At 48.8% G+C, this 26,424-nt stretch overlaps 1 protein-coding gene across 11 annotated transcripts in view; it reads left to right on the forward strand.

The window, feature by feature from the left end:
- The window catches only part of LOC121858215 (microtubule-actin cross-linking factor 1-like), a 252,430-nt gene that overhangs the window by 117,934 nt on the left and 108,072 nt on the right, over nucleotides 1-26,424 (forward strand). For 8 of the 11 annotated variants that reach the window (XM_042354490.1, XM_042354493.1, XM_042354492.1 and 5 more), the window contains 6 exons: nucleotides 17,363-17,526; nucleotides 20,128-20,271; nucleotides 22,107-22,222; nucleotides 25,552-25,655; nucleotides 25,815-25,957; nucleotides 26,140-26,349. In XM_042354490.1, the coding sequence (XP_042210424.1) occupies nucleotides 17,363-17,526; nucleotides 20,128-20,271; nucleotides 22,107-22,222; nucleotides 25,552-25,655; nucleotides 25,815-25,957; nucleotides 26,140-26,349 (881 nt within the window). Of the gene's footprint in view, nucleotides 1-2,354; nucleotides 2,850-17,362; nucleotides 17,527-20,127; nucleotides 20,272-22,106; nucleotides 22,223-25,551; nucleotides 25,656-25,814; nucleotides 25,958-26,139; nucleotides 26,350-26,424 lie in introns of those variants that run through there. The other 3 variants (XM_042354491.1, XM_042354494.1, XM_042354496.1) reach the window with 2 other exon arrangements.

The raw sequence follows: 26,424 nt of genomic DNA on the forward strand, positions 1-26,424 counted from the left end.
GAGAGAGAGAGAGAGAGAGTCTTTCCTCTTACCATCGTGTGACGTCACGTTACTTCATTACCAGACCACGTAAAACGTACCAGGTGGCCTAGATGACGGAGGTGCCGCCTGCTGGTGTGTGTGTGGGCGTATGTGTGTGTGGGCGTGCTGTTTGTGTGTGTATGTGGGCGACCTACCCCTAGAAAAACCCACTTAGTTAAAAATCACCCAGGTACTTAATTATCCCACCTGAGCTTATCGGCAGGTGATAAAAACTGGGATTGTGAGAACATTAGTGTTTATAGAAGTCATTGTTCTTGATTTAAATATCTTGAGTTATATTTAGTGATTAACTCTTATTAGTATGTGATTAAGTGTTTGTGCGTCAACCGGACGATAGAAATGTATGATAGTTTGTCCGTATAGTTAATTTGAAGTTTGTTGAGGAGGACGATGATATTAACAGGAATAAGATATAATGTAGTTATAGTTTGTGACCTGACCTGACCTGACCTAACCTGACCTTACCTGACCTAATAGTAAATGTTGTGAGGTAGTGCATTAGAGTTTGCGTCATAACTCAGGCGTCGACGTCAACAAATGCGAACTCATTTTAAGTTGTTTAGGCCGTCATATTTTAGTCATATTTTACCCAATTTATATTTGTAAAGTCATTATTCATTATACATTTTTGGTAAATTGTCGACTTAATACACTGATTCATTTGTATATCGATAAAAAATGAAGTTAGAAATATGTAGCCAAATATTTTCGTAGAGAGAGAGAGAGAGAGAGAGAGAGAGAGAGAGAGAGAGAGAGATATGTAAATTATCATATATTACCAAGGGAGCAACTCGGACCATCATTTGCATGTCCTTCTACCACCATCACATTACGCCCACCTGCCTCTCACAAAACACTCACCTTGGGAACCATTTTAGAGATGGACATATATGATTCTGGATAATAAATTGATCAGGTGAGAGACAGGTGCGTGGGGGTGCTGTCCGCTTCCTCCTCCTCCTCCTCCTGTTGTTACCTGTGCTTCACCTCATTAGTACCTGGTTGTGGTACTTGTACTAATGAAGGGTAGTACATTATGACTGTATTATCCCTGGTACATGTAACGTCAGATTGGAAATATAACTTGGGGTTTGTGATGTTCTCGCACCTGACATTCGAGGCCTATTAGTACCTGTTATAGCACCTGCCACTCGAGGCCTAATGATAGCTGGAGTATCATTAAAGATAACACAACAGGTAAGTGTATATATCTAGGTGAAGCTGCTCAGGTAAATGATTGCAAAAATACATCAAAATAAAGCAATCAATTCTACAAAATATAATTCAATATAAGTTTGCAGTGGTGCAAGAGGATATATGATGGGTGTTACAAGTGTCTCTGGAAACATTTATTACATTTAGCTAAGTGTCACTCTCTGGGACACTTAAAATGAATGTCTAGTTCTCAGGTTAATGACTTTTGTCTAAAGGGCTCGTGTTAAGGAGGTTTGTGTCTTGAAGTTCAACAATCAAGATTCAGGTTTGTGGGGGTGGGGGGTGTGGGTGTGTGGGGGGTGTGGGTGTGTGGGGGGTGTGGTTGGTATGGGAGTGAGAGGGATGAGTGTGTTGTGGCCTCCCTTCTAACACACTGACGGTCACCAGGTAGGCGTGGGCTGGAGTGTCACCTGGGGAGGCGGCTGGCACACCTGTGGGTAATACAAGTCTTTCACTGGCTTTCTCGGTGTCCTGCCTGGGTGAGGAGATGCTGAAGGGCGCGTTAGAGGAGGAGGTGTGGGGGCGTGCAGTGGTGTATGTGCTGCTGCAGAACCAAGGCTTAAGTGGGAGGACGAGTTGCCCCGCCGTCATTATCAGCCGCCCACCTCACCTGCCCAGGTGGAGAGGAACACAGAGTTGTATGTCAGGGGAGACTCGTCAAATGATGGTGAAGGCTTTAGGTCAAGGAAAAAGTTATTCGAACCTTAATGTACCTTTATAATCCACTTGGGACAATAGTAAATATACAAAGAAAACTGCGCGTTGGCCACCCTCCCACCTGTCAGGTAGGCGGGGAGGGGGAAGGGGGGTGCAGGTGAACTAGAGGACACATGGCCGGTTTTTACTGTTTATTATTTTCTTAAGTTTATTTGCATTGTTGTTGTTATGATAGAGGTGAACGATGGTATAATAACGTGTTCTTACAGAACTAGTGATGGTGTTGGAAACAAAGGTGTAGGTATTATTGAGAGGTAAATATATATATAGTGAGTGAGAGTGGAGGCGGGCGGGAGCGGAGTGGAGGTGGCGGCTGAGGGCGGGGGCTGCTCAGTGTGGCTGCCGCGGCCCCAACACTACCACCACTGCTCGCCGCGCTCCCCTCCGTGCCAAACCCTCCTGTCTCTCTCTCTCTCCCTCCCTCCACCTGTGATGCCCTGTTAGTGAACTGCTCGAGTGATAGTGACAAGTGTTAGAACATGTATAGATTCCAGCGCAGCGGAGGCCCCGGTGGCCGTCTCTTCTTGTCGGGGACTCGACAAGGGGAAGACAATGATCGAATATCTGTGCGATCAGGATCTTTAGCTGCCAATGACAACGACGACATAGACCTCCACCAGGTGTTGACCCACCGCCGCCTGACGACGGAGACGCAGGCCAGCGGCCAGGACAGCACCCGTGTGGAACGACGCGGTAAGATCAAGAGCACCACCACCAGAGTGGTCAAGAAGACGACGACGGTGACTCGCGGCGACCAGCGCATGGTGGCAGAGGCCATCCTCCGCACCTCCGACACACATCAGGAGGACATCAACAACATCGCCCCCCAGAGCGGATGGCACTCCAGGAACGTGAAACGTCCCAAGATACCGGCGGTAGGTAACGTTGGTGTGTACAGTAGATGAGGGCTGGAGGCAGGTAGTGTGGTCCACCTGACACCCGAGTGCTGTGACTCACTGTCAACTCACGACACTCTATCATCCTTGGGTACATCAGCTGAAACGGGGAAAAAAGTGCATACACTGACAAAACACAGTGTAGTGGAGGGTGTATAGTGTGTGGAGGGGGGTGGGAGTAGCAGCGTGTGGGCGGAAGTGCGACCGTGTGGGTGGGTCAGGTCCGTGGGAGACGTAAACCCAGCACGCCCAGCACCTGTTGCCGCCCTTGACAAACCCCACAACCGCTTACACCATAACCATACATGTCCGCTGTGTCCCTCCCTGTCACCCCAGACACGCCTCCATGTCTTTTGTCATCATCATAACCAACAACACAAGACGTTACTCCTGCTGTAAACATGAACAACACTTTATGTACAAGAGAAAACGTTCATCAAACACTGGTCGTCGCGTCCCGTCAGGTTGTTCCCTTACTTAGAGGGACGACTCCTTCAGAAACTGGTTTGGTCATCCATGACAGCTGGATTGTGTGTGGTTGTTGATGACACATGACACCGGTTGTGTTGATAACTGCTAGGATATCACGTAACCAAGCCGCTCATCGTGTTATTCTTAGAGGACGCGGTACATTAAGACGAGGTTAAGGTTAGGAGTCCTGAGCATGTGAGGGCTCGTGACTGTGTGTAAAATAAGCTCACCCTTCCCTATAACAGCTGTCCCCAGGAGCAGGTGAAAGTTGCCGGGGTCGCGAGGATAGTTATCTGCGAGCGTTTGAATCACCAGGCACACTATTTTACTTCTTATTTTTAATGAGTAAAGGGATGAAGCTGGTTTTAAGCTGTATATCATAAGCTTGGAAGCGTGGGTGTGTGCGTGAGCGACGTGGGTGGGTGTGTGTGGGAGCGATGTGGGTTTGTGCGCGTGTGTGGGAGCGACGTGGGCGGCGTGACTCAGGAAGGTCCGTACAGCAGGTCGGATTATCCAAATACGGAGGAGCTCCCCCCCACTGGCCCCCGGGTTCCCCTCCTTATATGGCACCTCATGACGTCACTCCCACGCCGCCGTAGTAGCCTGGAGATTTTAATGTCATCACACGCGAAGGAAGTTCTTACAACAGGTTTTTGATAACATGATTATATAAAACTTGATTTAATGTTGTAGAAAAGATAAAGATGATTATATTTACCCTAAGGAGAGGATGAAGGGGGAGGAGGAGGTGTGTGTAGGAGTTAACCATTATGATGCAACCCACGAGCATGAGGGGGGGGGGGGGACCGCACCACTGCCGCAACGCAACAACAACAACCGCAGCTCCTCAGTCAGTCAGTCAGTCAGGATGTAGGCCAGTGGACGCGTTCGTGGTCTTGTTTTGACTGAGGGCTGAGTTGTTCATCTGTTTAGTATGGCTTAACACCTGACGACACGGGAAGACAATTATAATAAAGCTTTTTGTTTACGAGTCTTATAGTCATCTTTTGTAGTTCGTTTTATTTTTATTGTTGATTTTTTGTAAGTGTAACTGGGATAATTTTGTTTATTATTTAGTTATTTTCTTTTACTATTTGTGTTGTAGTAATTCTCTCTCTCTCTCTGTTAAGTTACTGATATATCTCTGAAGGTTCCAATATTTTTTCCGGGTTCATTTTAGAAGTTGACGCCATAGAGGGTTCAGTGGGTTCATCCGAGGTTCAGTGGGTTCATCCGAGGTTCAGAGTTGACACGATACTTTTTAGAACCTTTGTGTGTGTTGGCCTGGATGACACCGGCGTTAATAAACCTCTTCTCTGACTCCTGCAATACTAAAGTTGATCTCACATGCCGTCTGCAACAACATAATCATCTTGCAACAACAGAGGAGTGTCATGAACGCAGGTAAATTAACTTGAGACTTAAAAAAACCCGCTAATTAACACACCTGAGTATTTACCTCTTCCTCTTCCTCACAGTTACCAAGTTTTTTTTACCTTCTGTGGCATAATATTCAAGAGGTTTTTCAGTATGTGTTATTTGGGATGGTTTTCCGGGTCATTAGTCGATCCCAAAATGCCTGGTGTGTAAACTGTCTTCACGTCTCATAATTACAGGAAGTCTGGAGTTGTACAGTAGTGAAGATCAGTTACCTTTGGCTTGTAAATCTCTCTGAGTAAGACAAAACACGGGATGGGTGTAAGGGTGGGTGGGTGGGAAGGGACGGATGACAGGTGTGTTAACAGTTTAGGTTTAGGAGGGAGATAGGAAGGAACTGGTTCACAAATAGGGTGGTTGGACGAGTGGAACAAGCTTAGTAACTATGTAGTGAGTGCTGGAACGCTGGAAAGTTTCAAAAGGAGGCTAGATAGATTCATGGATAATAGAGAGTGGTGGTAGCTCTCGACAGGAGCTGCCATGCACAGGCCAACCGGCCTATTGCAGACTCCTTATGTTCTTAAACATCCGAACCTTTGCATGTTTACGGCTGTGTTTATACAAGTAGGGATTTATTACGTCCCTCACGGCCCCTTCTGTCACCGTGGTAATGTTTATAGTGAGGGAAGGAAGGAGGGTTGTGACCATGGATGGTAGGTGAGGCGTCAGGTCACGAGGTCCATGGCGCCAGGTACAGGTTAATTCATCACAGGTGTTTCCATTACTCGTTGTACTCCTGTAATTACCTGTAGTGACATACTTACCTATCATATACCATCGTTAGTACATCTTCCTTCACCAACAAGTCACTGGACAGGGTTTTTCGTCGCTTCGTTGATACATTGAGTTTGTTAGACGTTTATCACAAGACATTTAGTGTGGTGGTGTGTGAACGCTGGGAACCACCGCCATGTCAAAAAACCACTACGTAAGCTTAATATTAGGTGTTATTTGAGTATATTAAGGTGTAGATTGGTGGTTTAAGGACATTACACCTACACTTTGATATATTACACTTGAGTATTTCATCCATAACTCATCATCACTGTTGATTAGGAAGACTGAGAGAGATGGAACTGTGGCTCTCGTAAGTCTATAAGCGAGTGACTGTGAGTGGCAGGTGTGTGAGAGTATAGCGTAGGGCAGACGGGGTGGTGTTACAGAGTGTGGCAGTCAGTCAGAACCTATGATAATTAAGTCATGTCGTGTAGAGTCGTGTTTTGTGGTCATATGGTAGAGCTTCTTAGGCCTGTAGGCGTTGTGTTTACTCTCATCAGCTGACGGCCATGGGCGATGACGCGGTAACCCTCCCTCCCACACTACCCACACCCCCCCACACTACCCACACCCCCCACACTACCCACACTACCCACACATCCCCCACACACACACCCCCACACTACCCACACCCACCCCCACACATCACACTACACACACACCCCCACACTACCCACACCCACACCCCCCACACCCCCACACCCCACACTACCCACACCCCTCCCCACACCCCTCCCCACACTACCCACACTCCTCACCACCCACACACTCGACATATCACGCTCTGGGGATCATTAAGGTTGTAACTGCTGTGTGTAGAAAGTCATTTAGATATACGGTAACACATAAAGATACATACAAGACACACATAGATACATACAAAGTACACATAAATACATACAAGGTTCATGTGGATGGTTTACTGCTAATGGTGAGGTTTTCATTATCACTCACATGATTGTATGATGTGGCAGTGATACAACTTGTCCATATGTATAGAAGTGGGTATTGGTGAGGGTAGGAGGGGTTGTGGGTGTGTAGGAGGGGTTGTAGGGGATGTAGGGGTGTAGGAAGGGGATGTAGGGGGGTGTAGGAAGGGGAGGGGTGTAGAAGGGGGGGTGTGATGTAGGGGTGTAGAAGGGTGTAGGGGTGTAGGAAGGGGATGTAGGGGTGTAGAAGGGGGGTGTAGGAAGGGGATGTAGGGGTGTGGGAGGGAGAAGATAAGGTAAGAGGTACAGCAGGTGGTGTGTGTGTGGTTGGTAGACACATTATTCACCCGAGAAAGAGATGAGTGGAGCTTTCAGTCACTCTCCTTCCCTGAAATGCAAATAGATGGTAATTTGACTCTTCCTCACCGCTTCACACCCCCAGCCGACCACCGATCAGCCAAGACCTGTGTGGGCGGCGGGGATTTGGACACGCGAGAAGACCTCCATCATATTTATATACTGTAGTAGGTGCAGCACCGTCAGGGGAATAAAACCTGACAGAGACTACATGATACCTGGGGTTATAGTCTTGTTTGAGGAGTCACGTGGATATTATATAGTTGATGGATCGTTATAATTCCTGGTGATGTTGTGGGTTGTTGAAGTCAGGTTGGGTTTGGTTGTAGTGGTTGTGTAGGAGAGTGTGAGAAGTTTTAGTGTGGTGACTGAGGGAGAGAGAGGTGGTAGTGTAGGGTTGTAGTGGGTGTAGAAGTGTTGGTGGAGGTGTAGCGGGTGTAGAGGTGGAGGTGTAGTGGGTGTAGGTCGTGTGTCGTGTGGTGGTTTAGGGAGATGTGAAGTTAATTGCCACCAATCAGGACTTTACACAGGTGAGCGAGTGTCGTGACGTGTGATCACTGCTGCAGGTGTTGGCACTCCGGGTGATGAATGGTGCATTAGTGACTCACACACACCCACCACCCCGCCCCACCCCGCCCACGCCCCACCCCGCCCACCAGACACACCAACACTGGTCTGTTTGACATTTAATGTTTCGTGTTGTTTTAACCGAGCCGGTGGAAAGGTCAGGCAGGAATAGCAATAAATCTTGAGTTTGGTAAAATCCTCTTTCTGTTGTCTCTCTGTTTTACCATAGTTGGTGTTGGTTTTATCATAAATTTTACATAAAGTTGTTTATTTATGGAGTTTATGGCGCTGTTTATGGTGTTGGTTGAGGCGTCTCGCATGGCTGGTGTGAAGGTTAGGTGAAATGTGTGTCGCAATGACGGGCCAAGGAAGGCTGGTGGCGCCGGTCAATGTCTGTCTCACCACGGCTGCCCTGTCTCCTGCTTTCCCACACACACACACACACACACACACACACACACACTGGTTATTCTTGGCTCTCTTGCAGGGGGATGGGAGGTCAGGTGGAGGGTGAGGGTAGGGAGGCGGAGGCAACCATCTGGCAATGAATGGCTGTTCTTGATCGTGACCTGGTTGTTGCGGGGTCGACCTTGAGGATGGGTTAGGGGCTGTTAGTAGGTTTATAACAGGCCTATACTTGACATCGATTCCAGGGGCTTGTAGTGAACGGCATCTCGGGGTACTCAGCTGTGCATCTTCGTCAGGAGGAGAGGATCGTCAGGCAGGTGTTAATGAGAATCTGATGTGATTTCCTCATAACTTTACCGAAAACTTCATGAATTAATTTCTATATGAAAGTATAATATAACAGGTGACTTCTTTGTACCTGTCATGAGTTAATCAGCTCAGGTAATTAATTAAAAGCATCAGTCATGAGGGAACGTGAGTGAGTCGGTGGTAATATTTCATGAGTGTGGGAAACATCTTTGCCAAATCATGTCACTAATGGTTTCCCCCATGAGAACTGACCTCTTAAGTAAAACGATATCTTGAGAATCATTAGATATATATATATATATATATATATATATATATATATATATATATATATATATATATATATATATATATATATATATATATATATATATATATATCTTGATAAAATCACACGGGAAAATGGAAACAACGGAGTACCTTAGCTTTCGTCTTTATATATATATATAGATATAGATAGATAGATAGATACATACAGGTAGATACAGGTAAATGAATCTCAATTATGGCGACGGTATACAGGTGTGTGAGGGAATTAGTGTGATTGTGGCTAATTGGTGATGGGAGAATGTGGGTCACGGTGTTGGCTGGCTGACGGAGGTGGAGCGATGCCCTGAGACAACCTACAGCAGGGTGGTGGTGGTTGGGTACTGGGAAGGTGGTAATGGTTGTTGTCACTCTGTCCTTCCTTCCTCACTTACTTACTTACGTCTCCTTGCCCGTTTTCTTGATTTTTCTCCAACTCTCTCTCTCTCTCTCTCCAGCTTCACGTTCTTGTTATCTTGATGGTCTGTTTCTAGTTATCGTGTTATCTTTCTCGATGGCCCTCTAGGTCACGCCCCCTTAAGTGTTCTTCTGACTGTGGTTTGGCTGTGACCTCTTCTAGCTGTCTGGGTCATTATACCTCCTCACTCACGGAAGCACTGAGAGAGAGAGAGAGAGAGAGAGAGAGAGAGAGAGAGAGAGAGAGAGAGAGACCAATGCAGACACAGGTAGATACAGGTAAATGAATATTAATGATACCGACGGTAGACAGGTGTGTGAGGGAAAAGAGTGAGAAGGTGGAGGTGACGAGGGAGAGTTTTGACACACACACACACACACACACACACACAACAGAACACAGAAATAGACAAGAGAGATATAGTTCCTTGTGACGGCGGCGTAGCTTGAGGGAGTAGAGAAGTAATGGGTGTTGGAGGAGGGGGTGGGGGGGGGTAGAGGCAGTGGTGGTGGTGTCGAGGCAGTGGTGGTGGTGTCGACGGAAGTAACGGCAGGCGGTGGTGGTGGGGTCAGCGAACCGTCTCCACACCACCTCCACTATCACCCTCCACCACCCACGCCATCCGGATTCAGGCCCTTTTCGCCTTCACCTACAACGGTTCATCTGCAGGAGTTCATGTGGACGAATTAACCGAGCGAAGGTGTTCACTTCCCGAGGGGTGGGAGGCTCACCTTTGGGGGTTCATGATGTAAGATAGTTGTACCTAAATGGTTCGGAGGGGTTCAGTGGTTCGCTTAAGGATCTCACCGTTATATGAGACTGTGAGGAGGAGGAAGAGGTGAGAGTAGTGGTGGTGGTGGGTGGGGAGGTGGACGTCAAGTGACCTAGTACCCCCGACCCGCTGTTCAGTTCACACCGGGCGGTCAGTCAGGGCTCACGTTCATAACATTCATACTTCCGGTGTGTGTGTGTGTGTGTGTGTGTGTGTGTGTGTGTGAGAGAGAGAGAGAGAGAGACGTCAGAACTGCCAGGAGGTGTCAGGAAGTGTCAGGAGGCGTCCACACAAGTACACACACACTGGAGGGGACCTAGGGCGACGGAGCTGACTCAAGTAGGGAAAGCAGCAGTAAGGGAGGTAATTTTTGCGTCACTCCCCTCCCTACAACCTCACTCCTCTCCCCAATCTCCCTCCCTCACAAACCCTTCCCTTACACCCCTATTCTCCTCTCCTCGCCTCTTCCTCACACCTCACCCTCTCACTTCATTCCTTCACACCTCACCTCCTCACACCTCCTCTACACCCTTATTCTCCCCACCTCCCCACACCCTTATTCTCCCCATCTCCCCACACCCTTATTCTCCCCATCTCCTTACACCCTATTCTCTACCCTCCTTACACCCTTATTCTCCCTCTTACCCTCACACCTTCCCTCCTCCTCAAGGTTTAGCTGACATCACTCTGGAAGTATTGAGGAGTGGCCAGTACGTCATGTGGGGGGTGAGGGAGGGAAGGTCGACCAGCCAGGCTTTCTCACCAAAGCAAAACACAAAAAAGCACGTTATGCCTTCAGTCAGTATGAAAACAACAGGCAAAGGTGATTGATTTTTGTTATCTCGTTATAATGAAGAATTTCGAGTTACTCATTTATTACTGTGTATTTGAGGATATTTTAGTCAATATTTCATGAGTTTCTGTGTGGGGGGGCTAGCCATTCCAGTTTTAATCGACTAGTATCATATTCCTGTCACAAAATCTGACGTTCGCAGTTTCATTTGTTTTTAGTTCATCAATTCATTCACCAGAGGACAGGTGTGGATCTATGTCTATGAGGACGTACAGGTAGATACATATACCGGTACAGGTAGATACAGGTACAGGTAGATACAGGTACGAAGGTTTCAGAATGATGACTCAACAAACACCTGCCAGGATGACTGTACTTGGTTTGTTTGATGGTGGTATTGTCAGCACGGGTGATTCTTGTGTGTGGGTGTGGCGCTGTAGTGTGTGTGTGTGTGGTTGTGTGTGTGTGGTGCTGTAGTGTGGGGTGTGGTGCTGTAGTGTGGGTGTGTTGCAGTGTGGGTGGGTAGTGTGTGTGTGTGTGTGGTTGTGTGGTGTGGGTGTGGTGCTGTAGTGTGTGTGTGTGTGTGGTGCTGTAGTGTGTGTGTGTGTGTGTGTGGTGTAGTGTGGGTGTGTAGTGGGTGTGGTGCTGGTAGTGTGTGGTTGTGTGTAGTGGGTGTGGTGCTGTAGTGTAGGAGTGAACGGCAGCAGAAGTTTCCCTGAGGATCACCAACTTAATGATGATAGTGAATTGATATAAACCTCTCAGGCGGTGTGAAAGTTGTTCTTTTTATTACGCTGAGTCGAGGTACGAGTAGTATTTTGCGTTTATTTTATACTTTTACTAATTTTTTCGTTGTTTTCGGTCTCTTGTTACCTGTATGGTGAGGTTACATACACCCGTACAATTTCAGGTAGATGTGACAGCACTTAGTAATAGTTTGGGGGAAAAATCTAAATTTCTGGCAAAACTAAAAAATAAGACAAACTTTACTCAAGGATGCGGTGGAGGAGTGGATACTGTACTCAACTTCCGTTCTATGGCACCTGTATTGCATCCCCCCCACTCCCACCCCCGTTCACCCAGGTGTGAATGTGGCCCAAACGGAAACTGACTACACTGTCATCCTTTGTCCCGGAAACTTTGTAATTCCCCTTGACTGTCCGCCAGGCTTTTGGGGTCTACTTTTTTCTTTCACTTTTCCCCGAACTGTGTTTATTAGATGAGGTAAAACAAGGTAGGTTATATTGGGTGTTGAGAGGGGGGAGGTGGTGGTGAGGTGGTGGGCGGAGTGTGGTGGTGTGAGTGTGGTGGTGTTGTGGTGTTGTGAGTGTGGTGGTGTTGAGAGGTGGTGGTGTTGAGAGTGTGGTGGTGTTGAGAGAGTGGTGGTGTTGTGAGTGTGAGTGTGGTGGTGGTGGAGTGTGTGGTGGTGTTGTGAGTGTGGTGGTGTTGTGAGTGTGGTGGTGTTGTGAGTGTGGTGGTGTGGAGGTGGTGGTGTTGTGAGTGTGTGGTGTTGTGAGTGTGGGTGTTGAGTAGTGTTGTGAGTTGATACAATGGTTTACCTTATGACCCCGTGAGTGACCCCGATGACACAAACCCTGTGGAATATTGTCCCATTGTCCGGACACAAACCTGAGGACATGACCTTGGCGAGTGGATGGCGACACAGCGGTTCTGGTGAAGGGGTTTGTACGGGAACTGCTCGGTGGTGAAGGTGGCGGTGAAGGAGGAGGTGGTGGTGAGGAGTGAGAGATCCAACACCTCACTTGGCAACACCACTAATGTTACCTCCCTCTCTTCCTTTCTTACTATTTTCCTTCACCCTCCTTCTCTCATCTCTCCTTCACCCTCCTCCTCCTCCTTCCTCACACCTCCCCCCACACTCTCCCCCACACCTCCCTCACACCTCCTTTCCCCCACACCTCCCCCTCACACTCCTCCCTCCCACTCCCTCCTTTCCCCACACTCTCCCTCACACTCTCTCCCCCTCCCTCCCCCCACACCCCCCTCCCCCCACACCCTCCCTCTCCCCACACCTCCCTCACACCCCCCCCCCACCTCTCCCTCACACCTCCTCCTCCCTCCTCCCTTCCTCACACTCCTCCCTCACACCTCCCTCCCCACACCTCCCCCACCCTCCCTCACACCTCCTCCTCCCCCCACACCCTCCTCCCCCACCTCCTCCTCACACTCCTCCCTCCCTCACACCTCCTCCCTCCCCCCCCCTACACCCTCCTCCCCCTCACACCTCCTCCTCACACCCTCCCTCCCCACCCCCCCCACACTCCCTCCCTCCTCCACACCCTCCCTCCCCACACCTCCCTCCTCCCCCCCTCCACACCTCCTCCCCCACACCTCCTCCCCCTCACACCTCCCTCCCCACACCCTCCCCACACTCCCTCCTCCGTCCCCCACACCCTCCCTCCCCACACCTCCCTCCCCCCTCCCCACACTCCCTCCTCCCTCACACTCCTCCCTCCCCCTCACACTCCCTCCCTCCCCTCACCTCCCCTCCCTCCCCTCCCCTCCCTCCCTCCCCTCCTCCCTCCTCCTCCCCCCTTCCTCCCTCCCTCCCCTCCTCCCTCCCTCCCCTCCCTCCCTCCCTCCCCTCCCTCCCCTCCCCTCCCCTCCCTCCCACCCCTCCCTCCCCTCCCCTTCCCCCCACTCCCCCCCTCCACCTCCTTCCCTCCCTCACTCTAGTAGGAACACCAGCCCCAGGTCTCATTATCCTGTTCGTCCCACTCTGTACTCCCTAATAATTGGCTGTTAACATCATGCCGGCAGTTATTACAGGAAAGGTGATCAAGTTCGCTCACGCCTGTAGCGGGAGTTGGTCGAGATCACACCCAGACTCTCGATCCGAACTCACTACACTCTCAGTCTGCAGAAAATAAACAACCTTCACTGTGTTTGGTGAATGGGGAGAGAAGGTAATGATCTAATTGCCAAGACTTCCCTTCTCCTTCCCTACTTTCAAGGTGTGGTGCCTCCTCCCTCTCACGTAAACTGGGTCTTGATGGAAAAACAGAAGTGAACTGGGGAGGGAGAGGAATAATCATAAACTTCACCGATTTTACGTTCATCGTCTTGATTCTTATTATTACTGGTTTACTATACGTCTCTCTCTCTCTCTCTCTCTCTCTCTCTCTCTCGCTAGTCATGGAGATTAATTTAAATTGTCAAGTTTTTTTCTCATTTCCGCCACAGTCAACATTGATCTTTATATTACACAACTCTGGGGCGCGAACCTTATTATTATTATTATTATTTGTTTTTCTTGATCTCTTATATAATGTTTGGGTGTAAAGAAAGAAACAATGTATTATAAATAGTTTTTAAGTTTAATGAAGGAAAGAGTAAGAGAATAGGAGGAAAAAGGGAGGAGAATAAAGAAGAAAAGGAAGAATAAATGGAAGAGCGTAGAATTTGAGGAGGGGGAGGGTAGGTAAGAGAGAGAGAGAGAGAGAGAGAGAGAGAGAGAGAGAGAGAGAGAGAGAGAGAGAGAGAGACGCCATGTGCTGTGGAATGTCACTCGGGACCTGGGTTGTGGGGATATGTATGTTGGATCACACACACCCAGCCTGTTGTGCCTCGTCCTACCCCGTGGTGGTGGTGTATTCTGCTGCTGCCTCCCGTCCCTGCCTCTCCCACCCTCTTGTTGTCCTCCTCCTGCCTCTCACCTGCCTCCTGAAGCACTAAGCCCTAATTACTGTCACCTGGCTCCTTTCTTCACCTCCTCCTCCCTCCCCCACCTCTCTCCTTCCCCCTCCTCATTTCTTCTTCTCATTACTCTTCCTCTCCCCCTTCCCCATTCCGCCTCTTCCCAGCGTCACTTTCTCTATCCCCCCTCACCTCTTCTCCTCCCACGCTCTCTCCCTCTTTACCGCTTCCTCCTTCCCTCTCACCACTCTCCCTACCCTCTCACCTCCCCCTCGTCCCTCTTTATTACTCCTCTCCGTTTCATTGTCTTCATTATTTCCATTTATATTTTATATCATTCTTTTTTCAAACACTTTCTCATTATTCAAAACATTCATATGACTTTTTTATTGTGTGTGAGAGAGAGAGAGAGAGAGAGAGAGGCAGCAGGGAACAAAGTGTAGTAAAGTACGCAGTCACCTTCACCTTCAGGAGAGAGGAGGGTGAGTGTTAGGGGGAGGGGGTGAGTGTTAGGGGGAGGGGGTGAATGTTAGGGGAGAGTAAGGGAGGGGGGTAGATAATCCACACCCTTCACCCAGGGAACATAAGTGTACTTGACAGACACACTGACGCGTCAAGGTGTATTTGTACAGACGATGCAGTAGGGGGAGAGGGAGGAGGTTGATGGGTGGTGATGGAGAGGGAGGTAGTGGTGGAGAGGGAGATGGATGGGGGTGGTGAGAATGGTGGTGGAGGGTGTACTGTAAGTGTTATTGGGGAGGAAGAAGGTGAACTGGTGGGGATAGTATGTTGGTGTTGGAGAAGGAGGGTGTTGTTGGGGGTACGGATGTTGGAGGAAAGCAGCACCAGCACCAGGAGGAAGTGGAGGAGGATGTAAGCATTTTTATGGGGGAGGAAGGTGAAGCTGTGGAGGAGGAAGGAGTATGTTGGAGGAAGAGGAGAGGAGGAGGTCGGGGAGGAAGAGATACATCATGCTGGTGTTAGAGGAAAGGAGGAGAAGGAGCAGGAGCAGCAGGAGGAGGAGGAAGCAGAAGCAGGAGGAGGGTATATAAGCGCCTCGGGGCACCACTACCACAGGTCGCTGCCTTCCTACTCCAGACGACCGCCAGCATCTTCCCAAGTTCACCTGCTGCCCTTGCCAAGCCTCGTGACGGAGTGTTTCCTTGCTCACAGAAAGTTGGAGTGTGGATAAAGATTCTGTGGCTTTGTTAAGGAGATAACTGTTGGCAGAGCTTTAGAAATACAAAGGCTTAATATAATGTAAAGTTCCATGAAAGTTGTATCGTAATTTTATGTTTGAATAACTTAAAAGTTGTGTAAATATCGTATTATTGTTATTATTGTATTAATTATCGTTAGACTACTGTTTGTATGCGTATTATAAGTGTGTGTGTGTGTGTGCGTGCGTGTGTGTGTGTGTGTGTGCGCGCGCGCGCTTAGCACTCAACAACGTCAACAAAGCCCAGCAGTTATCACTTCCTTCTTGAAAAACTTAACTCCTGGGGGAGTTTGACCTTGGTGTAACGACCTCGTTTGGGGACGCACAAGAAAGAGCCCAGCAGCGGGAGGGGCGTGTGTGAGGGAGGGGCGTGTGTGGGGGAGGGGCGTGTGTGGGGAGGGCGTGTGTGAGGGAGGGGGCGTGTGTGAGGGAGGGGCGTGTGTGGGGAGGGCGTGTGTAGAGGGAGGGGCGTGTGTGGGAGGGGAGGGCGTGTGTGAGGGAGGGGCGTGTGGGGAGGGCGTGTGTGGGGAGGGGCGTGTGGGGAGGGAGGGCGTGTGTGAGGGGGAGGGCGTGTGTGAGGGAGGGGCGTGTGGTGAGGGAGGGGCGTGTGTGGGAGGGCGTGTGTGGGGGAGGGCGTGTGTGGGGGAGGGCGTGTGTGAGGGAGGGGCGTGTGTGTGGAGGGGGCGTGTGGAGGGGGCGTGTGTGAGGGAGGGGGCGTGTGTGAGGGAGGGGCGTGTGTGAGGGAGGGCGTGTGAGGGCGTGTGTGGGGGGAGGGCGTGTGTGGGGAGCAGCGTGTGTGAGGGAGCAGCGTGTGTGAGGAAGGGCGTGTGAAAGGGAGGGCGTGTGTGGGGGAGGGCGTGTGTGAGGAAGGCGTGTGAGGGGGGCGTGTGTGAGGGAGGGCGTGTGGGGAAGGCGTGTGTGTGGAGGGTGTGTGTGAGGGAGGAGCGTGTGTGGGAGGGAGGGGCGTGAGGGAGGGCGTGTGGGGGGGAGGGCGTGTGTGAGGAAGGCGTGTGTGAGGAGGAGGCGTGTGTGGGAGGGCGTGTGTGGGGGAGGCGTGTGTGGGGGAGGGGCGTGGTGGAGTGGGCAGAGTGGGAGGCTAAGAGGAATTGCTCTTAGAATATAATACAGAGTGAAGTGTAGGAAGGAGTTGGTGGGAGTGGCAAGGGGGGGGGGGGTTAGCTTAGGTTATGAGTAACGGGTGCGTAGGTGAGTTACCCTCGTGTAGGTTAGGTTAGAAGACTTGAGGAGATGAGGTGCTGCAGTAGGGTAGAGATACAGTAGGCGTGAACCAGTGTACAGTTGAGAGGGACTGGGAGGGCTGAGGCAGGAACCACGGTTGGTGGTCGTGAGGCACAAATGTGCGACGGCTGACATCATCCTTACCCGTCTTTGTCCCACCTCCTGCCGGGGCGGGGCCACCCGTCATGGCCAGCTGCAGGAGGGTTACAACATCGCCTGAGGAGGTCCGCCTGCATTATCAGGAGCCTCGCTAGTCAGGAGTCTCACACTGCTCGTTACTACTGTACAAGTATTCAAGACGCCCCTGACGCATCCTCTGAGTTACATTATAGAAATTCCTTAGATGATTATTAAGTAATAAATCATAATAAAAGCTTAACCATAACAATATAAGTTATTCAATGTGGAGGAACTCTAGGAGGTACAAGTGGAGTAAACTTATCCCCCAGAGTGGAGTGGTTTATGAGAGGAGTCCTCCACTGACCTGGCCAGGAAGGTCAATACACCCTGACGTCACCGCTCACAAGCTGACCTCTGACCCAAAATCGTGGTCAAGGGATGACTCATCATGGTTGAGGGTTAATGGTTTCATGACAACACAAGACGCAGAATGAGTTGTAGTTTGTGATGATTCAGGTTGTACCGCCAGTCACAGCCCCACAAGTATTATGTAAACAATAATAAATGTTTTAATGGCTGGTCGTCAGAGTTTGAGTGAAGTTATTCCTTGTTCCCGTAAGTCCTTAAAAATATAAGATTGTAATTATCTCGGGTGACGTGAACTATATTAATTGTGGCCTCATAATAACGTGACGCTTTTTCCTGCATTGCAGATCTCTGACATCATGGTGGGCCAGGCGGAGAACCTGACGGCCAAGGAGGCGCTGCTCCGCTGGGCCCGCAACACCACCCACAAGTACCCCAACGTGGAAGTTAAGAACTTTACCACCTCGTGGAGGGATGGCCTCGCCTTCGTCGCCATCATTCATAGGAACAGGTGAGTTGATCTTTCTTCGTCAGGTACTCTCTTACGCGGTTTCTTTGGCACTACACCTGCCCACTTACCTGCTGGGTGTGTGGTGGTCTGGCGGCTGCTGGTACTTCCGGGGAGCCTGTGGTCGTTTAGTCACTCAACGTGCCCCATCTGTCGACACAAAACATCATTTCAGTCCTTCAGTTGTTGTCACCGGTCCATCCCGCTCTCATTTGTCCATCGACCCATTATTTAGTTTGTCAGTTGCTGCTTCTTTCTACACTTCACCATAATGTTGTTGCCACTAATAGAGCATTGACGCTCACGTCCTGCCCTGCCCTCTCTTGCTCTTGTAATGGCCAGAGGTGCAGGTGAGTGGCCGGGGTGGCGTGTGTATGCGTATGCGAGTGTGTGCGCGTGTATACGTGTGTGATGGTCGTGTTATGGCTCACTGATCAGTAGAGTACCTGCCCACCATCATGTGTGTGACTCAAGGCACCGTCAGGTTGGTTGTGGTGGAGCTCACATTCATCCCCTACTGTACTGTAGTGGCAGCCACCCGCCAAACACATCCTCATCAAATATGGTTCTTCCAAGTTTAGTTTTTTCTCTTCTCCAAGTCTGTTGATGACCCTCCTACCTGTCTCATCACACTCCATCATTACTCTTGTCATACTTCTGACGGGGGCGTCCTAACACCTGCAGATCCGTGTTCCTTAAGTTTTTTGTTTCTTTGTTTCAGGTTACCAGGATTAGCTTTTGTTTTCGTCTGTTCATTTCGTGTTTACTATTTTTATGTAAATTTTTATATTATAATGAATATAATTATTATACCTCGAGATCAATGGCTGCCGTGTGAACAGTCAGATTTGGCTGTTGTCCACAAGTGAGAGGTGTGGCCAGCTGAAATTCATGGCCTGTGTGTGTGTGTGTGTGTGTACCTAGGTTCCTTTCTGACTCACTTTCTTAAAATAACTGATGATGATATGTGAGGAGTAAGAGAGAGAGAGTAAAGGTGAGGTGGGTTGAGGAGGCCGGGCTCACCGCTGTGTTTACCGTTGCTGGGTGAAGGAGAGACCCCCCCTCGCTCACGTGCTGCCTGTCACTTCTTGTTGCATTTCACATATATAGACACATCTGAGGCAAGAGACAACTTATAATTAGCCATGAACAAAGGGGAGGAACATTTACCGCCCCCAAGATTAAACTTGTGATTGTAATTAGTGGGAAGTCAATAGGTAAACAGATCATTTACCTGGAGAAAGTAGACCAGTGTTAATATTCATGAGCGTTTGCAGGTGTGTTTGTAGCGTCACTGGGCCATGGAGTGTGTGTGTGTGTGTTAGAGAGTGAGACTGGGGAAAGAATTGACTGTGTGGGAGCGTGACTGGGGCTTAGAGTGGCTTAGCTGTGTGTGTGTATGAACGTGACCAGGATATAGAGTGGTCGTGTGTGTGTGAGAGAGAGAGACTGCTGGGACTGTACGTGTTGTTGAGGGAAGCTGCTGGGAGGGAGGAGTGTTGCGAGGTATTCTTGCCAACTCAGAGCGTGTCGGCGTCGTCAGCCAGAGTGTGTGAGAATAGGTTTCCCTTGCCTCCCCATGACGTCAGATACTCATGAAGTCATATCTACTTGTACACTTGGCAGAGGCGTCTTGGGGCAGTGTGTGTGTGTGTGTGTTTGTGTGTATAGCTGCCAGGGGTCGCCATTACACGCATTCCTGGTTTCTTTCGTTTTTTGTTGTATTTTCCTCGTGGATACTTCTCATTATTTTGCTTCTTCACACCTTGGCACTAAGGGTGTGCATGAGACGAAGTTATTTTTTATGTACGCTCTTATTAACACTGTATTGTGTATGAGTGTCTAGAGTTCATGCACCACAGGAACACCTTAAGTAGATTAACTTAATTCCACACGAAGCTTCTCTCTCTCTCTCTCTCTCTCTTAGTGATTAATTTTTATTACTTTAGTTGACTGGCATCACAGGAACTGATGATCTGCTCAGTACTGTAATTCGCTTAACGCATGATAGATTAATATCTCGTCTACCAAGGATACCTAACGCTGTTGTCTTTACCTGAGGTGTTGTAGCCACATAAACAAACCGCCCTGTGGTCACTTCTCGCAGGTGACTGATCCTCACTACATGTCACTGATGTACACACCCACGTGCTGCGTTGTTCTGTGTACACGCCCTTGTGGCCTCATGCAAGCTGTCAACTTTATTAAAATGTTTTGGTAAACATCCCCAGATAACGATACTCTGTCTGTAGACACAACAACTTGGCAACAAGATGATAACACACACCCACATGGCCACGCTTGATTGATTGATAAACAGACTCATTTGGTTACTATTGTTTGGGTCAACACATCCACCTGGTGCCATTTTATTGGTAAATGTTCCAGGTGGTTCAGTTTCAATGATAAATTCGTTTGTCTGTGTATAACTTTAAAGCAAGTCCACGCTGGCATATTTTTATTAACAACGCTACACAACATCAATTGTAAACAGAGCCACGTGGGTGACCATCACACAACAACCCATGTGGCTAGACATCATTGGTAAACACTTGCACGTGGGCTGCTTAGTGTCCAACTTCACCACGTGTCTTCCTCCTCCAGCGAAATCATCCACAGCAGAAGTGCATCCCGAAGTGGGGTCTCCGAGCTTGGGGTGACTGAACCAGGGGGGCCCGAACCTGGGGGGTCTGAACCAGGGGGGCCCGAACCTGGGGGGTCTGAACCAGGGGGCCCCGAGTCAGCGCCGTAAGTCACTCCTATCCTCCCCCCTAAGTGTGTGCTCGTCCCAGACCCTGCCGGCACGGCACCCTGTTACCTGATCCTGTACCGTACCGCCTGCACTTGTCGCGCCTTCAGGGGTTGTACCGGGTGTTGGTGTGTACATTGGGTCGGGTTCTCGGGGGTCTGGTCACTGGTATAAACATAGGTAGATTTCTTGTGGGTTACGGCAGCGTAAGTAGTGTTGTTCTGCCTCTTGTTTCGTCGTTAAGGGATAGTGCTCTCTAGCAGTCACTGCCACTGTATAACACCAGGTCAGATTAGGTTAAGTTAGGTGATCCTCCTCGGGTATAGTTTATCTTGGCCTTTGAGACTCCCAGGAAGAGTCTCGTCAGACCTTAAACAAGTTCAGTGTGTATAAGAGAGAGTAAGTGCCAGGATGAAGGTAGTGTAGGCGGGAGTAACCAAGTGTGAAAGTGAGTTAGTTGAGTGAGTGACCAGCTGTCTGGGTAGAGTCAGGTGGTCCCATCATTATAATAGTTATATCACAGCTGGTTAGATATATCATCACGGGGAGTTAAACTTTTTCACAATGACGACAACCAACCACGAGGTACTGTTGTGGCGGTACATGACACCACAGGAAATGATAATGGTATTGTTGTCGAATGTTTTTACCGGACCTTTTATGATATATCAGATGGGTTAACTAATGTATGTTGAGTCAGGACATTCTACTGTACACCTTCAGGGCTTCGGATGAGATTGAACTCCAGGATATTAGACAGTGACACAACCTAGATTATCGGAGTACAGTAATGATAATGAGGGTCAAGGCGGAAGCTGCCAGATTCAGACAAGGACATAAGTGTTGCTTGGGGTTAGTTAATGGGGCGTCTGTCGCTACTATTAGGGCGGAGTGCAACCAAATTCGTGTGTGACCTTGGCCCTCCCCTCCCCTCCCCTCTCTTTGCTTTTCGTTCCCCTGCTTCCCTCCCCGTCGTCACCCCCCTGCTCCCCCTCCAACACAGCTGGTCCGCTACACCCTAGACGTGTCCCAGGATCCTCTCTCTGTGTCAGGGTCCTCGTGTTGTGCTTAGTGTGTTGACTTCCGCCTCTCCTGCTACTGTTGCTTTATGATTGTCTCTTGTTTTTACCTCCATTCTTCCCTGCTACCCCCTCCTCTCCCTTTTCCTCCATTATCTACCCCCCTTATCCTCTCCATCGTCTCGCTTTTCCTCCATCTCCCCATTCTCCTCCATCACCTCCTGCATTACATACCAAAACATCAACAAAGCTGCATGACGCTGACTGCATGTGTCAACGAAACTGCTCTCGGCTGCGTCATCAATCAACGTGTTATCAAATGTGTCGACGTGTGATGCTGTTCCTCCTTGATTTGTGTATTATGTTCTGCTCCTTGTGTGACGAGGGTAATTCATCAGTTGAGCTGCGGGAGTGACCGTTTTAGTCTTAATATGAATGCTGACGTCGGAGCTCAGCTGGTGAACTACTCAAATTTATTTTCACATTTGAATTCCCAGATATTGTTTTTGTTTTCCTTGTCCATGACTTTGTGTGCTTCTGTCTTTATAACTATTGAAACATTTCTCGTTACTGTAGTTTGATTTACAAGCTGTAGCAGTTCTTTTTAATTAGTTCATTTTAGCCAATAGTCTATTACTACTTCTTGAGACGAGAATAAACCTTCTTACTTACTCTGCTTTGGTGTAGACTCTTCATGATATAGTAGTGTAGTATTAACGCCATAACACTGCAGTGGTGAGGTGCGGTAAAGAGATGCTTCTTAACTATGTGTCTGTGTGGTGTATTAACCCAGGGGCGTGTTCCTCCTCCCACAGACCCGATTTGGTGGACTGGCGCAACCTCCGTCAAAGGACACCAAGGGAGCGCCTCGAGACCTCTTTCCATGTCATGGAGCGCGAGTACGGCGTCACGCGACTTCTCGACCCTGAAGGTGAGTCCTGACACGAGAACCACAGTTGGGGGAGTAGGTTAGATACATTACGGAGGGGGGGGGGGTCATCTCTTCCTAGGGTGGGTTACCTAAACATACCACTGTCATTTAGTGGGTGAATTAGATCATTTAAGGATGGTTTATATTGGGTAGTTGTATAACCTAGAATGCATTAGTTCCTACCCTAGGGACCGAGTGGAGGAATTAGAGGTGTAAACAGATGACCCGGGTGAAGTATAGAAAGCCCCCACCCGTCTCATCCCCCCTCCTCACTACTGGCTTTCCCCTCCCTGCCTCCCCTCCCCCGGGACAGTAATGGGGAAGAGGTGAGGGGGAGGCCTTGATGAGGTAGCACGTCACGCCTCGCCTCACCTGGACAAGACGAGTCAGTTGGTGTAGGTGTTTACGGCAGAGGATGTGTGCCAAGGCTTCTCTCCCGCCCTTCTCACCTCGTATGCAAATGTGTATATCTATATTTTTTTCCTATACTTTGTCAATTGTTATTTTTGGAGTTATTTTTTGTTTAATATTTTGTGTTGTGTTTTTGTCAATATGTGTGTTTGTCGTTCTTATGGAAATTTGTTTAAGGAAGGAAGGTTTTGTTCAGGGTTACAGTATAGTGGAGGAGAAGGTAGAGACATTTGCAGGGTAGAGTCTTATTGTCGATATGAATTGTTATTAGGTAAAGTGTGTTGTTGTGTTAGAGGAAAGGTTGGGTATTTGATATCTGTGATCTGACCACGAAGTAAATAAAAAAAAAGATAAAAACTAAAAATATGACGAAGAAAATGGAATGATGGTGAGGGACGGTGGTTGGTGATAGTGATGAATGGATGATGATGATGATGATGATGATGATGATGACTGGTGTGGTGACCCCTCTTGTTTGACCAGTAGATGACCGCAACCTTCCCAAAATAACCCTGACGAGACGAACTCACAGTATCAGGCCCAACTATGTAAAACCAGGCCTACTACACCTTCACCATACTCTAACCACGCCCGCCCACGCCACTCACTTACCCCGCCGCGCCACCCGCCCTTGTACCGCAACATAGTGTGACGCCTCTCGCAACACAATACACGCCCTTGGAACACAATACAAGACAGAGCACCGCAACACACACACACATCATGATTGCTCGCCCATCCACCTTTTACCTTTACATCCACACATTAGCTCTTGATGTCTGGATATGATGCTGCTAAGGATAATGTTATTTAAGTTTAGTTGTGCATGCCCGTCGAAGCACAATGTAGTGATAGTGATGTGGGTGGTGTGAGGCTGGTGTGTGGTAGCATGTGGTTGGGCTGTGTAGACTTCTACTATAAACCCCGCCCTCCCATACATGGTCGTTGCCTTCACCCTTTCCCCCACGCGGTATAATAATGAATCTTAAGTCTTATAATAAAAGTCAGTTTTATATTGATTAAACTTTTCCTTCTACGTACATAAGAAAAATAACACGAAGGTAATGTGGATGGATCCCTAATATGCATTTCGTTGCATGGTCAGGCAAGAGTATCATTAACATCTGAAGGTGGAGGGTGATACCACGCTGGGGAAGGGAGGGGGCTAGATGACCCCACTTGTTGCCGCAGGTGTGTCCAGGGCTATCTACTTGTTGCCGCAGGAGGTGGTGGTGGTGGAGGCTGCAGACACAGGCAGCAGGTGAAGGCGCGGTCACTTTTATTATCACCGGCTGCCCCCTGTACTGTCGCCATAATAGCTTCAGGTGTACAAATAATCGATGAACTTTCACTCTTATCCTTATATAGGTAATAGGCCGCAGACTCGATGACCTAGAGCCAGTTTTTGTGAGGTAGTGAAGGTGGGCGACGCGTCCCCCTGGTTGTATGGGAGACGTTAGGACCAACAACTACTGTATAATATCCTCTCGATTACCTGATAAAATTTTAACCCATTTGTCAATAGTTTTGGCTGTAGGTAAACCATGACCTTGGGTTGTAGGCAAACATGATAGGTAGATGGTGTCGCAGGTGAGAGGGAGAGGAGGGGGTTAAGCACACCTGTGACTCGGTAATCCCAGGAGGTGAACGTGACCTAGTGATCCTGGGACCTGGATAGCATGATCATCTTTGTGTGGTGCATCAGTCTTCTTGCGCCGTCCCTCTCCTCCTTAATCCCTGTCCAAGGCAAGAGTGATGGTGGTGTGGAGGAGGTGGGAGGAGAGTGGGTGGTCGAGGTGATGACGCCGAAGAGGCTAATACCAGGGGGACAGACTGGATCATACTGCTGGCCATGTTGCTGGTCCCCAAGATGGTTAGTGTAACACGTGTGAGGGATAGGTGATGTGTAGGCCAGGGTGTGCTGCTGGTCGGGGTATGTTGTGACCTGCATAAAAACATGAGATTCTGGGGCTCGGGACAGATACCAGATGGAGCCATTTTGTGTGTTGTGGGCCATAATAGGCGGTGTTAAATATATACAGGAGTTAATGGCCGGGGGAGAGGAACACATACTTGAGGGTCTGGAGGAGGTGGGGTGAGGCCCTGGGGTAGTTTAGACTGTATAGGTAGGGCCCGGCACCATACCCACACCTCCACCACTGTGCCCTGCCATACCACCTCCTTAATACCCGCTATGATTTACGAATATAATGTTTCAGAACCACAGATAAAATGAAGATAGATAGATGAATTAATTGATATTTATTCATAGGTCATTCTTATGATGTTAGTTGGAGCGGAGAGAGAAGTGTGTTCTGTTCGTGTGTTGGTCGTGTGATGAGTCACCGGCCTGGGGGTGAAGGGTGTGTGTTGTTTGGGGGGGTTAAGGAAGAGAGAGATACCCATCAGGACTAGGTAATGTGGAGGCCTTGTGGAGACTAGTGACTCACCAGGTACCACCGCTGGGAGGAACAACACTTTAGTAGACTGGTGTTCAACCGTCTTACACCTGGTGATTATCATAACACCTGTGTGATTTAATACAGCGTGTGAATGATTACAGATGAAACGTAATAACAGAGGTCTCGGGTCCTGCCGCCTTGCGTGTAGTACATGAGGGAATACATAAACAACTGCCTAGAGGGGATACTTGCCGACTCATTCTCCGTAATGGCCGGGAGAGGGACAGGTTTACTGAGAAAATTCACGTGTATTTCCCAGACTTGGATATTCATTACTGTACAGATCACTCAAAACACGAGCTGCTCTATAATCATCCCTAATTATATAACGTATTATACCTTTTAGGAGACTTCGTTGTATCTCATTTGTAAGTCAGTCTTGAGTTAGTAGTCGGTGAAGTTGGTATAATGTATGTGTCAGGTGTAAGAGAGGCATGATGTATCTCCTCCCTACAGATGTTGATACCCCGGAACCAGACGAGAAGTCACTGATTACGTACGTGTCGCAGCTCTATGAGATCTTCCCAGAGCCACCCAGTATCCACCCACTCTTTAATATTGTGAGTATAACGCACCTAACGTCTTGTTCTAGCTTGCTACTTGCTCTGATCTTTTGATGTATTAGACCATAAGCTTTTGTAGGAGCTGTAACTTGAAGATGAAATGGATTTTTTTCATCCAACTCAGAATCTTACTCCAATTGTTTTTGTTCTGTTCAGGAGGCACAGCGGAAACTGGAGGAGTACCGAGAGATGGCCACCACCCTGATACACTGGATCCGTGAACACATCTCCATCATGAGGGACCGACACTTCCCCTCCAACACCGTCGAACTCAAGAGAATGGCCCAGGAAAGCACCAGGTGAGTGACAGACGCTCATGATGGATTACTGACATGATCATGATTCTTCGCGGCTGTTGTTATATAAATGATTATATTTTGCTCATACCTCGGTTATTTTTGTGTTTTTTGTTAAATCAGGGAAAAGAATGTGTGGTTACAACTGCAGCATTTTCTAATTATCCATGATTGTGTCTTTACAGATTCAGACAAGAAGAAGTTCCACCTCGACTCCGTGACAAGAACAGCTGCCAGCGACTGTACCGCGAGATCCAGAAGCTACTGGACGGCACCGGCTTCATGGAGGACGAGCTGGTCCCCGAACTGCACTACAACAACGTCGACTCCGAATGGAACAAGCTTATGTCCCTCTACCAGGAGAGGGACGATGCCTTGCATGACTCATTGTCTGGGTACGACGCACAGACTGCTCTTGTCCTTAGTTTATGAACGTGCAGCACTAACAGTGACAAATGGAATTTTGTGGA

The sequence above is a fragment of the Homarus americanus genome, unplaced genomic scaffold (assembly GCF_018991925.1).
Source record: "Homarus americanus isolate GMGI-L3 unplaced genomic scaffold, GMGI_Hamer_2.0 scaffold57980, whole genome shotgun sequence".
In the NCBI taxonomy this organism is placed as follows: domain Eukaryota; kingdom Metazoa; phylum Arthropoda; class Malacostraca; order Decapoda; family Nephropidae; genus Homarus; species Homarus americanus.